Source organism: Elephas maximus, chromosome 3 (genome assembly GCF_024166365.1).
Source record: "Elephas maximus indicus isolate mEleMax1 chromosome 3, mEleMax1 primary haplotype, whole genome shotgun sequence".
Lineage (NCBI taxonomy): Eukaryota > Metazoa > Chordata > Mammalia > Proboscidea > Elephantidae > Elephas > Elephas maximus.
Genome location: NC_064821.1, coordinates 64,264,645 through 64,281,041, shown reverse-complemented (window position 1 = coordinate 64,281,041; position 16,397 = coordinate 64,264,645). Strand labels below are relative to the sequence as shown.

At 42.6% G+C, this 16,397-nt stretch overlaps 1 protein-coding gene across 1 annotated transcript in view; it reads left to right on the top strand.

Moving 5' to 3' along the window:
* The window catches only part of CNR2 (cannabinoid receptor 2), a 31,907-nt gene extending 16,857 nt beyond the window's left edge, over positions 1-15,050 (top strand). Inside the window, exon 2 of the mRNA XM_049878256.1 lies at positions 10,557-15,050. Coding sequence (XP_049734213.1) covers positions 10,602-11,681 — 1,080 coding nt within the window. The 5' untranslated portion in view covers positions 10,557-10,601 and the 3' untranslated portion in view covers positions 11,682-15,050. The remainder of the gene's footprint in view (positions 1-10,556) is intronic.
* The last annotated feature ends 1,347 nt before the right edge of the window (positions 15,051-16,397 follow it).

The following is a 16,397-nucleotide window of genomic DNA, read 5'->3' as shown; positions in this document are numbered from 1 at the left end:
GTCGAGAGGGGAGAGTGTTGACATGCCGTGGGGTTGTTAACCAATGTCATAAAACAATATGTGCACTAACTGTTTAATGAGAAGCCTAGTTTGTTCTGTAAACCTTCATCTAAAGTATAATAAAAAATAAATAAAAAAGAACCTTGAATGGCTCTGGGACTACCAGCTAGCCATTACATTTAGCCCTGAGCTTCCTGGCAGCTGAGGGAAAAGGAACCCCAGAAGCTGGTCTGGAGAAGTCTGCTTTTTTCCTAATATGCATTTATTCGTTCGTTCAATAAATCAACTTTAAAATATTTATTCACATGCCTACCTTTTGCCAGGCACAGTGCCCGGAAATCCCAGGAAGAATTTGTTAAAGGAATCGATTTGGGAAACAATCTCTTTGGCAACTCTTTTTAGTTCTCTACTAGCACATCTTCTACGTTCTGCCTGGCATTAATAAACGTCTCCTGTGAGTCATATTGTAAATTCCTTCCCCTACAGTGCTGTTCCACCTTCCCTGCCACACCCATCTTAGGCGTGACTACCTTGGTAGTCTGTGCACAAGGTCAGAGCCTGGACAGTCACCAACCTTCTAGCTCAATTTCTGCTTTATAGCCTGCAGCTGTGGTTCCCACTTCTTTCCTTTCCACAAGTCTGATTCCCAGGCCCAGGAGCATTATGTCAAGAAGCACAGCAAAGGTTAAGGTGAAGGAAGACAATGGCTGACGAGCAATGTCTGCCATGGGCTTAGGAACAGAGACTAGTGTCTGGGGGGCCATCTAATTGTCTCGCCTAGCTGCGCTGAGTTCTCTCTCCATAAGGTTTACTTAGCTTAGCTTTAGCCTCTCTTTCAAAAGATCTTCTCTGAGAATCTACTGTGGGCATAACATTTATGCTAAGAGACACTTTTTCTGGTGTGAAGAGGAGTGGACTACAAAAATGACTCACACCTGCATTCTAAGCTCCAGATTAGAAGCTCACAGTCCTGGAAGCAAGATGAGGAGTGGACACAAATAATACAAGGTAGATAGTGATCTATGCAGTAGGATTCAATGAGTTTTAGCCAACTGGAGGGGTGAGGGGAGAGCAGAGACTGTTTCCTGGAGGAAATGACTTTTGATGTAGAGCCTGAAAAAATTGCTAAGATTTGGGCAAAGGCACACAGCCTAGAGCCCAAGACTTCAGAAAACTGTCTTGCAACTGCAAGCAAGTGCCACTAAGCACAATGGGGACTCCAAGGAAGAAATGTGAAGAGAAGTCCTTACGACACCCTTCCTATGCCCAGACAGAGACCAAGGGCCCAGCTGGCTGGGGAGCGGATCACGAGAGTCACCTTGGTCTATTACTGATGGGTCATTCATGCCAGTCAAACAAGTTTTTAAAATGTGCTGATTTGGCTCTCATGGTGGTAAAGCTTCAGTAGAGAATGAGTGCAGATCTTTCTGTCTGCCTCTATTTGAGGTTCTCAGATGAAGATTGGGCAAGACTCGAACACAGAATCCTGTTAGAATCCTATAATCCAACTCTATTGAGCACATCCTGCCTGCCTCTCATTAGGCTCTTACTGTAAGCCAGGCACTGCGCCATGAACTTGGTTAACTTCTGTCACTTGGTGTGCACAATAATGTGATTGATACAAGTAGTTTTTCTCACGGTTTACAGATGAACGAAGCAGAGATTCAGAGAGGTGAAGTGACTTGCCCAAGGTCACAAAGTTACAGAAGTTACAGAAACCAGGGAGGTCTGGTTCCAAAGTCTGTGGCATTGGAGTCCAATGTGGTCTCTCAGAGGAGACCTTAGAAGTCACCTAGCCCAACCCAGCTGCTTTAGAGATGAGAAAAAGACAGGCCCCAAGAGAAGAAGGGACCCATCCAAAGTCACACAGTGGAAGAACAGGGACTAGAACCCAGGCCTCCCCACTCCCAGTGTTATGGTTTAAATTGCATCCCCCCAAGATATGTGTTGGAATCCTAAACCCTGTACCTGTGTATGCAATCCTATTTGGAAATAAGGTTTTCATTAGTTCATATCTGAGTAGGGTGGGTTCTAAATCTTATCACTTTTAAGTTATAAAAAGGGCAGATTAGACACAGATACACACACGGCAGGGAAGACAGACTCTATGTAACAGTCCTAAGGATCAGCGAGGAACCAAGGCACACCCAGGGCTACCTACAGAGAAGGAATCAATAGGGCCTATGAGAAAATAAATTTCTGTTCTTTAAAGGCACCTACTTGTGGTATTTCTGCTACAGCAGCACTAGGAAACTAAGACACCCAGTCAAGCATAAAAGTCAAATCTCAGCTTCCCAGTGCAGGTGTGGCAGCCATCACAAAGGGTTGTCCTACTCAATTCACATCTTGGTCTTCCGGCACTTTAAACACGGTGGGGCCATCTGTAACAGTGGCGTTCTTTCACTTCACGCTTTTTTTCACTTCGGGTCAGCAAACCCCGTGATGCACAGTTCCCTGAGCAGGTGCCCCTGCCCTTGAGGTGCCCTTCCCAGGTGCTCAGCTGGAGACAGGGCTCCTCCAGGTGGCAGCCTCTGGATACCCAGGGAAGGCGTCAGGGGACTTCTGGCCTTTGGCAATTTTGCTAGGTGGGGAAAAGAGTTGGCTGGTTGGTTCTCTTTGACTCTTACCTTCCTACAGTGTCAGTGCACAGACGCTTTTGCATCCTTCAGTTTTTCTTAGCATGTGGAACTGTACTGACATGCTGATTATATATATATGCACTCTTTCCCCTAACAAAAATGCACAGACATAAAGTCTTTTATATATATATATATATATACACACATATATACACTTTAAAAGAACTGAAGGATCGATATATACGTCAAAGTCCACCCAAGGACTCCAGGTTAAAAAACTATGATGGATGAATCTTGAAAACATTACGCTGAGTGGAATAACCCAGACACAAAAGAACAAATGTTGTTTAATTCCACTTACATGAAAAATCTAGAGTAGGCAAATGCATAGAAACAGAAAGTAGATTAGTTGTTACCAGGGGTTTGGCGGGGGCATTATGGGGAGTTTCTACTGTTTATTGGGTCCAGGGTTTCTGTTTAGGGTAATGGAAGAGTTCTGGAAATAAATAGTGATGATGGTTGCACAATATTGTGAATATAATTGTTGTTGTTGTTCGCTGCCCTTGACAGCTGCCGACTCATGGCAACTCCATGAACAATGGAATGAAGCACTGCCCAGTCCTGTGCCATCTCCATGATCGGTTGTGGATCGGACAGCTGTGATCCATAGGTTTTCACTGGCTGATTTCAAGAAGTAGATCATCACACCTTTGTTCCTAGTCTTAGCCTGGAAGCTCTGCTGAAACCTGTTCAGCATCATAGCAGCACGCAAGCCTCCACTGACAGACGGTGGTAGCTCTGCATGATGTGCGTTGGCCAGAAATCAAACCAGGGCACCCTGCATGGAGGAGGCGAGCATTCTACCACTAACCACAACTGCCTCCTATAAAGATAATTACTGCACTGAATTGTACACTTGAAAAATGGTTAAAATGACAATTTTATGCTATATAACATTTTAGCACAATGAAAAAAAGAAAAGCTCTGATGGAGATCTCCCCAAGGAAAATAGGACAGGTATGGTATTATCATTTCATAGATGAGAAAAGGAGCTCAGAAGGTTAAAGGGACTTCCCAAAGTCACATGACAAGCCATGGCAGAGGTGGAACTAAAACAACTTTTTGGCTCATCGAACACCAAGTCTTTCTCTGTGCTGGGTATTCTGTGACAAATAAGCCATAGTCCTTGCCCTAGAGGATGGCCTGGACTAGAAACCAGGTCTCCTGACTCCGAAAGGGATGTCTATCTGCCCAAAGGGAAGACAGACAGGGAACTGAGTTTCCTGTTGCTCTGCATATCCTGTGGTTGTCAGATGCTGTCTTATTAGAATCTCCATTCAAATGTCTGCATTTCCTGCCCTTACCCACTTTGGGTAATAGTCCCCTTGTGGTGGCCACACCAGGCCTGGGTGAGGCACAAATCCCAGCTGTACCCCCCGCCCCGATTCCTCTTCTAGGCTGTAGGTGGGTAAGTCATTCCCTGACTGAAGGAAGGTGGTATGGAGGAAGGGTACGGGGATTGCTTTATCTATCTCCAGTTCCTTGGGATGGAAGCCTCCAGAAGTGGCAGGGTGGAGATGTGGGAGCTGAGAAAGACTTGCACTGTCACTCACTCACCACCAGAACTAGCCTGGCATCACTTTCTGTCTCTGTCAGCTCAGATGTGAACTCAGCTTAGATCTGTCGTAGGGAAGCACTGCTGTCCAGCTGTGCATCCAAGTGCAAGATCTTGTCTTGTGACTACCTCCCACTTGGGATGTGGAATCCAGTCCTGGCTCTGCCATGAATTTTTTGGGTGAACTTAGGTAAATTACCCTTGATCTGTTTCCTCAGTGGTAAAATGATGGCGGTAGATGAGATCAGAGGTTTTTAATCTGTGTCCTTGGAGTCCGAGGGTTCCAACAGAGGAAACTGGGCTGCCTTGAAGAGAGGGCAAAAGTAACATGAACTCAGATTTTACCTGTTCTATGAATAAGGATTCCATCAATTGTAAAAAGCATGCTGCTTTCTTAAAAATTTAAAAGCCACCGGATTATAATAAAGTCTACCATTTATTGAGTGCTTCTTATGTGCCAGACACGTTGTTTCTCACAACAACCTCTCAAAGTAAGTGGATTCCCCCCATATGAGTATGCTCCTTATAATCACAACAATGCAACAGCAGCAACAACAAGAAGCACTTGCAGGTATTAATTTATTTAAATTCACGTACACGTATACACACAAACCATTTTACAGATGAGGAAACCAAGCCATTAGGTGTCTTGAACAAGGTCACAAGGCTGGGATTTGAACTTACACTGTCTGTGCTCCTCCTTCTCATACCCTTACCTCGGGTCTACTCCATTCAAGACAGCGCCTTTCCATCCAAGTGGGTTTCATTCAACTAAATAGACAGTTTCTGAGCACCTACTATATAGCTAGGGCACTGCAGATCCATAAATAATGAAGGCTCAGCCCCTGATCTCTAGGAGCTCAATCTTTCTAGCTATGTGTCTCAGTGAAGTGGTTTAATGTCTCTGAGCCTCATTAGCCTTGAAATGATAACAACCATAATTCCTACATCTTAGACTTGTGTGGATTAAATTAGACTATGGCCATGAAGAATATTTTGTCAAATTTAAACCCCATACACGTGTTGGTTAGTGCAGTTATTAATCTAGTTGGAGGAAGATGAATGCAGCCTTCACCAGGCAGGAGATGAGCCCAGAAGGAAGCTCAAGAAGGAAGGGAAGCCAGGGAAAGGAACCCCAGGGCAAAGGTATGGAGGCAGGAAAGCAGACTGTTTGGGGAATGGTGAAGTATCCGGTTGAGCAGGACCAGGGCTGCCTGCTCTGGAAGGTCTTCTGACGTGGCTGTTAATAGGTCATACAGCACATTGGTGCGGGCTACCACTGTACCATAGGAATAGAACAAGAGCCACATAGGCAATTTTTAACTTTTCTATAGCCACATTTAGAAAAAATAAAAAGAAACAGGTGAAATTAATTTTTAATCATGTTTTATTTAACCCAATATATCCAAAATATTATCACTTCAAGTTGTAATATAAAAATTATTAACATGATTGTATGTATATATTGATATTGTTAATTATAAACATGAATTATTGAGATATTTCATGTTCTTTTTTCCTACTGCCTTTGAAATCCTACTGTATGTCTTACACTGCCATCTCGATTCAGACTAGCCACATTTACAGCCCAGGTGTAGACACAATTGGAGCTGAAACCCAGTTTTTCATATGTAAATAGCTAAGTCATTTTGGGCAAGGGCAAAATTAGTAATAGGTACCCACTATGAGCAAATAATCCAAGAAGCTGAATTATATGAAGAACAGGGCATCAGGATTAGTGGAAGACTCATTAACAAATTATGATATCCAGATGACATAACCTTGCTTGCTGAAAGTGAAGAAGACTTGAAGCACTTACTGTCTTCAGTATGGATTACACCTCAACACAAAGAAAACAAAAATCCTCACAACTGGACCAATAAGCAACATCATAATAAATGGAGAAAAGATTGAAGTTGTTAAGGATTTCATTTTGCTTCGATCCACAGTCAAAGCCCATGCAAGCAGCAGTTAAGAAATTAAACAACGCATTGCATTGGGCAAATCTGCTGCAAAAGACCTCTTTCAAGTGTTGAAAAGCAAAAATGTCACCTTGAGGACTCAAGTGCGCCTGACCCAAGCCATGGTATTTTCAGTTACCTCCTATGCATGCAAAAGCTGGACAATGAAAAAGGAAGACCGAAGAAGAATTGATGCCTTTGAATTATGGTGTTGGCAAAGGGTATTGAATATACCATGGACTACCAGCAGAACAAACAAGTCTGTCTTGGAAGTACAGCCAGAGTGTTCCTTGGAAGCGAGGATGGCGAGACTTGGTTTATTTTGGACACGTTATCAGGAGGGACCAGTCCCTGGAGAAGAACATCATGCTTGGTAAGGCAGAGGGTCATCAAAAAAGAGGAAGACACTCAACAAGATGGTCTGACACAGTGGCTGCAACAGTGGGCTCAAGCATAAAAACAATTATGAGGAAGGCACAGGACCAGGCAGTGCTTCCTTCTATTGAACTGTGAGTTGTGAGTTGGAACTGACTCAATGGCACCTAACAACAACAAACTCCCTAAGAGCTCTCTTTTAAATGAATTTTACATATTACTGTAGTTCATTTGGAAACCCTGATGGCGTAGTGGTTAAGTGCTATGGCTGCTAACCAAAGGGTCGGCAGTTTGAATCTGCCAGGCGCTCTTTGGAAACTCTGTGGGGCAGCTCTACTCTGCCCTATAGGGTCGCTATGAGTCGAAATCAACTTGATGGCACTGGGTTTGGTTTTGGTTGGTAGTTCATTTAGACCTCACAATATGAATTCCCTATAAAGATGGGTTACTATCATCACCTCCATTTTTCAGAGACGAAAATTGAGTCACAACAAGCCCAGAGAGCTTATTATCTCTGAGACTGTTTCTTTCTCTGTAAAATGAGCGTAAGTATACCTACTGTGGTGGCTGTTATGAGGGTTAGATTTGAAAATGCTGTTACAATCTTCTTACCTAGACACACCAAGAAGCCATTATTGGGGAAGCCACAGATCTTTCTTGTCTCAAAGTCCAGTCCCTAGGAATCTCTAGCAGGGCAGTGATTAGGGTGAGGCTAGTGAGACACTTACCTTGGGCACAAAATTTAAAGGGGAGCCAATAAATTAGAATAAATTCTATTTGAGTATAAATAAAAAATGTTAATTTAAAATAATATGGTGAGTTTCAATATACCTACTTTTCAGGTTTTCAGTGTTAACTACTTTAGTGTTTTAATGCTTTAAAAAAATAACCAGTAAAAAATACATTAAAATGTCCACGTAGAGGCACATAGATTTCCTTTTGCCTCAGGTGAGGCGCTGCTTTCTGGCCTAGTCTGGGAAAACAATCCTGCTCTCCCTCCTATTTCTCTGAGATACTCTGCCACTGCCTTCAAATTCTCTTCTCCCTTATCTACTTCATAAATCTTCTAAATTCTCCTAAAGGATTAGGCTTTTGGCCCAACATTGTGTTTTTAAGACTTATCCTTATTGATAAGTACAACCAAACCAAACTGAGCTCATTGTTATCAAGTCAATTCTGACTCATAGTGACCCTATAGGACAGAGTAGAACTGCCCCCATATGGTTTCCAAGGAGGATCTAGTGGATTCAAACTGCTGACCTTTTGGTTAGCAGCCAAGTTCTTAACCACTTAACCATTGATAAGTATTTAAAAAAAAAAAATTGCCATAGAGTTGATTTCGACTCATAGTGACCCTATAGTCCAGAGTAGAACTGCCCATTTGGCTTCCTAGGAGCGCCTGGTTGATTTGAGCTGCCAACCTTTTGGTTAGCAGCCATAGCTCTTAACCACTATGCCACCAGGGTTTCCAATTGATAAGTGTAGTTCTAGTCTTATTTTCATTTCTTCATAGTATTCCTTTGTATTAATATATCACAATTTACCTATTTTCCACTTGACGGACATTTAGATTATTTCCAATTCTTTTGTTATTTCAAAAAAGCTAAAAGGAATGTTCTTGTACATGTCTCCCTAAGCACATGCACAAAAATTCCCCTGGGCATATTCCCAGGAGTGGAATTGACGCATCCAAGATGGCAGGCGCATTGTCAGCCTCATTAGATTTTGCTAAAATGCTCTCCAAAGAGGTTGTACCAATTCCAAACGGTCGTAACAATGTACAACTCCATCAGCAGTGCTGAGAGTTTTTATTGCTCCACACCTTTCCTAACTCTCATGTGTTGAGTGTTCTCCACATACTTCTCCAACACAAATACTGTCAGGCTTATTTTTTGCCAGTCTGATGGGGGTGAAACTTGCATTTAACTGGCATTTCTCTGTCTACTATTTGAGGGTGAGCATTTTTTCAAAGGATTATTGGTCATTTCTTTGTCATGCTTAATATTTTTCTTATTTGTGGTTTCTCCCCTTTTTTCTTAATCTTTCCTGAGATTTGTTCTTTTCAAAGAACTAGCTTTGGTCTTTGCCCTTTCTTTCCATTTTCTTTATATTTGTTTAACGTTTTTTTACTTTGTCCTCATTCTTGAGTAATAGTTTAGCTGGGTATAAAACTATAGGCTGACAGGTTTTTTGGTTTTTCTCTTCTTTTTTGTATCTTCTGGCTTCTATTTTTGTTATTGGAAAATCTGCGTTTACATTTAATTATGGCTTTTTTTGCAGGTAATTTCTATTTTATTTGTGATCGCTTGTAGATTTTTCTCTTTGTCTTCGGTGTTCTGAAGTTTTATTATGATATATGCAAATGTGGAATTTGTTTTTTAAATTCTACTCAAAGTTCACTGTGATTTCTGAATTTGAGGCTGTCTGTCTCATTAATTCTGGACAGTTTTCCATTATTATGTCTTTGACTAACCCCTCCCTGTGTCTGCCACCAGTTCTCTCTATTCTTCCTTTCTGAAACTCCAATTAAATATATTTTAAACATTTTCTTTCAATTCTTCTTGTCTTTTAACCTCTCTTTCATATTTTCCATCTCCTTATGCTGCATTTTGAGAAATGTCTTCAGATCTACTTTCTAGATCAATGAGTTTCAATTGGTCTGTTCTGCTGTATGATCTATCCCTTAAGCATTTCATTTTCAATGACTTTATTTTTCATTTCTAGAAATTTTACTTGATTCTACTTCAAACCTGCTCGGGCGGTCTCTTATTCCATTCTCATGTTTTTCTATTCCTTATTGTTTAATCATATTAAACACAATTTCTGGATATATATTATTAAAAAAAAATCCATGGGCCTTTATTTGTTGGAATCCTGTATGATCTGGATACTGTATCCCTCTAGGGAAATTTGGAGTTTCTCTTTTTTTTTCTTTCAGGGTGGAGGGGAGTGTCATGGATTGAATTACGTTTCCCAGATAATGTGTGTATGTACCGGTTTGGCTGGGCCATGTTCCCAGTATTGTGTGATTTTCCTATATATTGTAAATCCTGTCTCTATGATGTTAATGAGAGAGGATGGGCGGCAGTTGTATTAGTGAGGCAGGACTCAATCTACAAGATTGGATTGTGTCTTGAGGCAACCTATTTTGAGATATAAAAGAGAGAAGCGAACAGAGAGATAGGGGACCTCATACCACCAAGAAAACAGTGCCAGGAGTAGGCCCAGGGTCCCTGCGCAGAGAAGCTCCTAGTTAGGAAAGATTGATGAGAACGCTGATAGAGAGAAATCCTTCCCCTGAAGCTGATGCCCTGAATTGGGACTTTTAGCTTACTTTATTGTGAGGAAATAAACTTCTCTTTGTTAAAGCCATCCACTTGTGGTATTTCTGTTACAGCAGCACTAGGTGACTAAGACAGGGCCAGTGGTGAGCAGGGGGCTGAGGAGGCGAGGACATAATATACGATACATACCTATACTAAAAAACTGTTGTTTATCTGACATTCAGATTTAGCTGGACTCCTGTATTTTATCAGACAACACTCCTACTTGGTGCGAAGCCAAAATTGCCTCTCCCATCCCCAAACAGTTGTTAAGACTTTAGCACCTTACCAAAATTGGTGAACAAAACAAAACACCAATGCAAAAAAACCTATTAACCTTATGACTCCAGAATCCATTTCTTCTTGGTTTTGATTTCATCTTAGTTTTTGAACCCTTGGGGATTTCCTTAATGCTCAAAGGGAAGTCTTCAAATTAGTCTTTTGGAAAACAAAAGGCCAAAAAGCTTGCAGGCCACTTCTGCTTCTTGCATTCCACATACTTCCCCTGAGGCAAACAGTAGAGACCTGGCTCCCCTCTTGAACGGAGAAAGGGCAAAATACAGGGGAACAAAATATAAATTGATATTTCTTCAACATATGATCCATCCACACAGGTAAAGGATTTGAATAGAATCAGTTATTGTGTGATGTCATTATTGTGCTGATTGAAAAAGACTCTTTTCTTCTTTCCATTGTACCACAGCAAAGTCTTCTTGACAAGTTCAGCTAAAGTTGAGAGATCCACCCCATGGAGAGATGCCTAGTGGATGCCAATGTCTCCAAGGATGGCTTGGATTTCAACTTCATGAAGGATTACATGATTCTGAACGGTCCCCAAAAGATAGCTGTTGCGGTGCTGTGTACCCTTCTGGGCCTGCTAAGTGCCCTGGAGAACCTGGCTGTGCTCTACCTGATCCTGTCCTCCCACCGGCTCCGCAGGAAGCCCTCATACCTATTCATTGGCAGCTTGGCTGGGGCTGACTTCCTGGCCAGCGTGGTCTTTACCTGCAACTTTGTAAATTTCCATGTCTTCCATGGCGTGGATTCCAAGGCCGTCTTCCTGCTGAAGATAGGCAGTGTGACCATGACTTTCACAGCCTCGGTGGGCAGTCTACTTCTCACCGCCATTGACCGCTACCTCTGCCTGCACCACCCACCCACATACAAAGCTCTACTCACCCAGAGGAGGGCAGTGGTGACCCTGGGCATCATGTGGGTCCTCTCTGCTTTGGTCTCCTACCTGCCCCTCATGGGATGGACTTGCTGTCCCAGTCCCTGCTCTGAGCTTTTCCCGCTGATCCCCAATAACTATCTGCTGGGTTGGCTTCTGTTCATCACCTTCCTCTTCTCTGGCATCATCTACACCTATGGGCATGTCCTTTGGAAGGCCCATCAGCATGTAGCTAGCTTGGCTGGGCACCAGGAAAGGCAGGTGCCAGGAATGGCCCGGATGAGGCTGGACGTGAGATTGGCCAAGACCCTGGGGGTGGTGCTGGCTGTGCTGCTCATTTGCTGGTTCCCAGTACTGGCCCTCATGATCTACAGCCTTGCCACCAAGCTAAGCGACCAGATTAAGAAGGTCTTCGCCTTCTGCTCCATGCTGTGCCTTTTCAACTCCATGGTCAACCCTGTCATCTATGCCCTTCGGAGTGGGGAAATCCGCTCTTCTGCTCACCACTGCCTGGCCCACTGGAAGAAGTACCTGCCAGGCCTTGGGCCTGAGGGAAAAGAAGAGGTCCCTCGGTCTTCAGTCACTGAGACAGAAGTTGATGTGAAAATCACCCAGTGGGCAGATGCTAGAGGTCTGTACAGTTTTAGTTTCCGATGAGGCCTCTTTCCCAGTTTTAAACCACCCAAGTCAGAAACCATTTCACTCCCTAGAGGTCAGAGAGCAGTCTTGACTGCCTCATCTTATTTGAACCACCCCAGGAGCCCGGACATGTACCATTCCTCACAGATGAGTATTGGGACTGCCCTCTGGAGCATGACCAGGCCATGCCTACTGTTGTGTATCTAGGCCCTACAAGGGGTAGCAGGAGACAAAAGGGCCTGGGACAGGCTCAGTCCACGTCAGGTCAGGAAAACCTCCAGCAAGTCAATTTTGTGCCCTCATCCTTCAAAGACCATAGGGAGCCAGAGGGGGCCTTCAGGGCCAGCAATGAATGACTCGAAGGAAATCTGAGAAAAAAGGATCATTCTCCTGGGAACTCAGTGTATGGGCTGGCCGCCCAGCCCCTTGTTTCTGCTTAATTGTTGGGACCTCCTTGGTTTTGGAGCTGTGAAAGCAGATGCCCTAGACCCCACCTTTAAGTCCCTCTTGTCCATTGAGGACCAAGAACTGGGACTGATGAGGCCGTTGATACATCTCTTACAGAGGAAACTGATAAACCTCCAGCTCAGGACATCTTGTTATTAGGACAAGAGCCCTCCCTGATACCCTGCTAATCCCCACTCACGGTCACGGTGATCTCTTAGGTCCCTAGGAAACAAGAAGGAGGCCGGAATTGCTTCGGATACAGAATCTTGTTTTTTACTGACCTTGTAAAACCCTGCTTGATGGAGCCAATGAGAGCAGTGTCCCTGTTTAACCAAGCTCCAGAAAAGGAGATATTAACAAAGATTTTATAAGCCCCAAAGTGTTCCCACTCTTCTCAATTCAGCCCCCTTTGCCTCCTCTGCACCCCTATAATGTATAATAAGCAGAAAAAGTGGGAGGAGGGGGTAATTCTCTGTCTATGCCCATGGCACTGGGCTGGTATCCCATGGTCCATTATCCCATCTCAAATGCAGTAAGAATACAGTCCCATATTTTTGAAGATTCCAGAGTACCTATATTTTACATATCAGAGAGGCTGAGTTCCTACCAAGAGGCTTAAAATAATAGGCAAGAGGTGTGAGGTGGTAGGGGGATTACTAAGGAATTCTAATGCAAGTAGAAGGAAAGATATTGAGTAAACATGTCTTCACTGAATAGTTACAAGAGAACGACTCCACTATTCATTCACTCATTCATCCATCTCACAGAAGTGTACCAGGATCTCCACTAGGTCCTGGGTGCCCAGTCATCAATGAGACTGCCCCTGTCTAATGGGGCTTACATTCTACATTCAGGTGGAGAGAGAGCCCGTGAAGAGGCAAACAAGTAAACAAAGAAGATAATTACAGATGGTATGATGACAGAAATCAACAGGGAGATGTGATAGAGATTAATTGGGGCATACAACTTTAGGTAGGATAGACCTACTATGTGATACCGTCATAAATGATGGCTGGCTTTTATCGAGCTCTTACTATGTGCTGGAGTCCCTTTGTGTTAGACATGGTTAAGCTCTCAGCTGCTAACTGAAAGGTTGGAGCCTTGAGTCCACCCAGAGCCCACCCAAAGGCTTGTTTATCTACTTCAAAAAAATCAGCCATTGAAAACCCAATGGAGCAAAACTTAAAACAAAAATATCCCTGGAGTCTTCTTAAAACTAAACAATAATAATAATAAAAAAAAGATTAGCAAAACTAGTAAAGAATGTCTGCCTTGAGCATTGTGCTCTTTTAAGAACTCTCTATATGGGATCAAAGTGACAACAGCAAGTTGAAAGATTAGATATTCCTATCTAATCTTTAGGGGGCAGTGAGTCTATGTTAATGGGGGAGGAACAACTCAGAAAAGGAGGGTGAGAAGGGCTGCACAACTCAACGAATATAATCAATATCAACAAATTGTACATGTAGAAAGGGCTGAATTAGTGTAGGTATGTTTTCTGTGTGTATTATCAAAAACAACCACAAAATAAATTTTAAAAAAGAAAACCCAATGGAGTAAAGTTCTACTCTGACATACATCGTGTTGGTATAAGCAGAATGGCATTGACGACAAGTGGGTTGGTTTTACTACGTGCCAGGCACTGGGCTGCATGATGATGACAATGATATTGATGCGAAGTCAATATGTACTTAGATTTTGAAGCAACTACTTTGGCTTCTGCATGCTTGATGTTTTTTTTGGTTGGTTCTGTTTTGGTTTTTAATGCCTCGATAGAGATAGAAACAGACTCAAGGTTGTCGTGGTTTTTGAACTCAATGGATACGCACATTTTGACCATAGTCTCAGCAGCCAGTTGGAACAGAAACATACGTCAACAGTGCTAAGATTCTAGTCATCTTAATTTTCATGTTGAATTTGATCGTTAGATATAAATCATCATTTGAGATCAATAACCTGATAAAGAAGGTTGTCATGGATTGAATTATGTCCCCCGCCAAAATGTGTGTATCAGCTTGGTTAGGCCATGATTCCCAGTATTCTATTGTCCTCCATTTTGTGACTGTAATTTTATGTTAAAAAGGATTAGGGTGGGATTATAACACCCCTACCAGGTCACATCCCTGATCCAATGGAAAGGGAGTTTCTCTGGGGTGTGGCCTGTACCACCTTTTATCTTACGAGAGATAAAAGGAAAGAGAAGCAAGCAGAGAGTGGTGAACCTCATACCACCAAGAAAGCAGTTCCAGGAGCATCCCTTGGACCCGGGGTCCCTGCGCAGAGAAGCTCCTAGTCTGGGGGAAGATTGATGAGAAGGCCGACAGAGAGACAAAGCCTTCCTCTGGAGCTGACACCCTGAATTTGGACTTTTAGTCTACTTTACTGTGAGAAAATAAATGTCTCTTTGTTAAAGCCATCCACTTGTGGTATTTCGGTTATAGCAGCATTTAGATGACTAAGACAAAGGTCTTGGTATCTGGATACCTCCTAGAGGCAAAGACACTTGTTCGAGGTCATACCGCGAAAGCGGGGGTTTCCAAACCAGATCTGTTTGACTCCAAAGCCTGCCCTGTTAGCCACTAGCCTGTTAGCCTACTTTAGTCAAATTCTGTTTGAATTATCACTCCTTAGATCATTGCAAAGTTGTTTGCATAATTATATCTCAACATACTTCATTTTATGTCCCCAAGGACAAAGTCTGACCAGGTGTCATAGCCCATATCACAGACTGTGTTAAATTGCAGTCACCAGTTCATCTTCCCCACAAGATGATGAGCTCTGTGTTCCCCTGGGGGTCCCCAGCGCTCAGCTAGGACCCAGCATATGGTCCCGAGGGGTCTGGTCAATAACTTAGAAATGAAATGTTTCTGAAAAGCTCATTGTGAACTGCATTTTGGAAAATCAAATTTTATTTTAACCCAACTCTTCGTAAAGCGAAGAAATGCTGTAATTTTTTTAAATAAATTTGCATGTTCATATGTTGTGATTCCTTAAAGCTGCAGTGTGCCTTTCTTTATTCATTGGTGGGTCTTCTCTCATTTGCACATAAAAGATGCCCAAGTGCCTGGCACATTGATACTCAGTAAATATTTGTCGAAAAAATAAAACTAGATTTAAAAATTCATTAAATTAAATGCTGTCACTTCCCTACTTTCTACCTCTCTCCTTCTGCAGTTATACTCTCTGCTTTAACTAGGGAGCAGAATTTATGCAGAAGGGTGACAGGAGGGAGGAGGAACCCTAAATATCACTGAGAACTGCCCTCATTATTTAGATAAGGAAACAGGGCCCAGATTTGCCCAAGGAGACCCAGCGAGATGGTATCTAGTACGAGAAACCCAGATTTCCTAGCTTCCAGTTCTGTCCACTCTACCACAGTGCCTGTCATCTGCTCCTGCAGATGTACATTTTGGTTATAAGCATAAGGAGAAATGAAGGTCACAGTGTCCCATTTTATCTTCCTCAAGACATGTTTTGCAACATCAAAGACCAATTGCTTATCCTGATCACTGGAAAAAGTGTCTAACTGAGTTTATTTTAAGGTGTCAATGTTTATTGTTTTGGACAATATTTCAACATAATCTTACAGAAGAAGAAACACGGAATAAGAATGTCGTTGTTGTTGCTAAGTACCATCAAGTTGGTTCCAACTTATAGCAATCCTGTGTACAACAGAATGAAACACTGTCTGGTCCTGCACCACCCTCACAACTGCTGCTGTGTTTGAGCCCATTGTTGCAGCCACTGTGTCAATCCATCTCATTGAGGGTCTTCCTCTTTTTCTCTGATCCTCTACTTTACCAAGCATGATGTCCTTCTCCAGGAACTGGTCCCTTCTGATAACATGTTCAAAGTATGTAAGACAGGGTCTCACCATCCTTGCTTCTAAGAAGCATTCTGGGTGTGCTTCTTCCTAGACAGATTTGTTCATTCTTCTGGTAAAAAAAAAAAAAAGTTTTTTTTTTTGAGCCCATGGTATATTCAATATTCTTCATCAACACCATAATTCAAAGACATCAATTTTTCTCCCATCTTCCTTATTCATTGTCCCCCTTTCACATGCATGCGAGGCAATTGAAAATACCATGGCTTGGGTAAGGTACGCCTTAGTCCTCAGGGTGACATCTTTGCTTTTCAACACTTTAAAGAGGTCTTTTGCAGGAGATTTGCCCAATACAATACATCATTTGATTTCATGAATGCTGCTTCAATGGGTATAGATTATGGATCCAAGTAAAATGAAACCCTCAACAGCTTCAATCTTTTCCCCATTCATCATGATGTTGC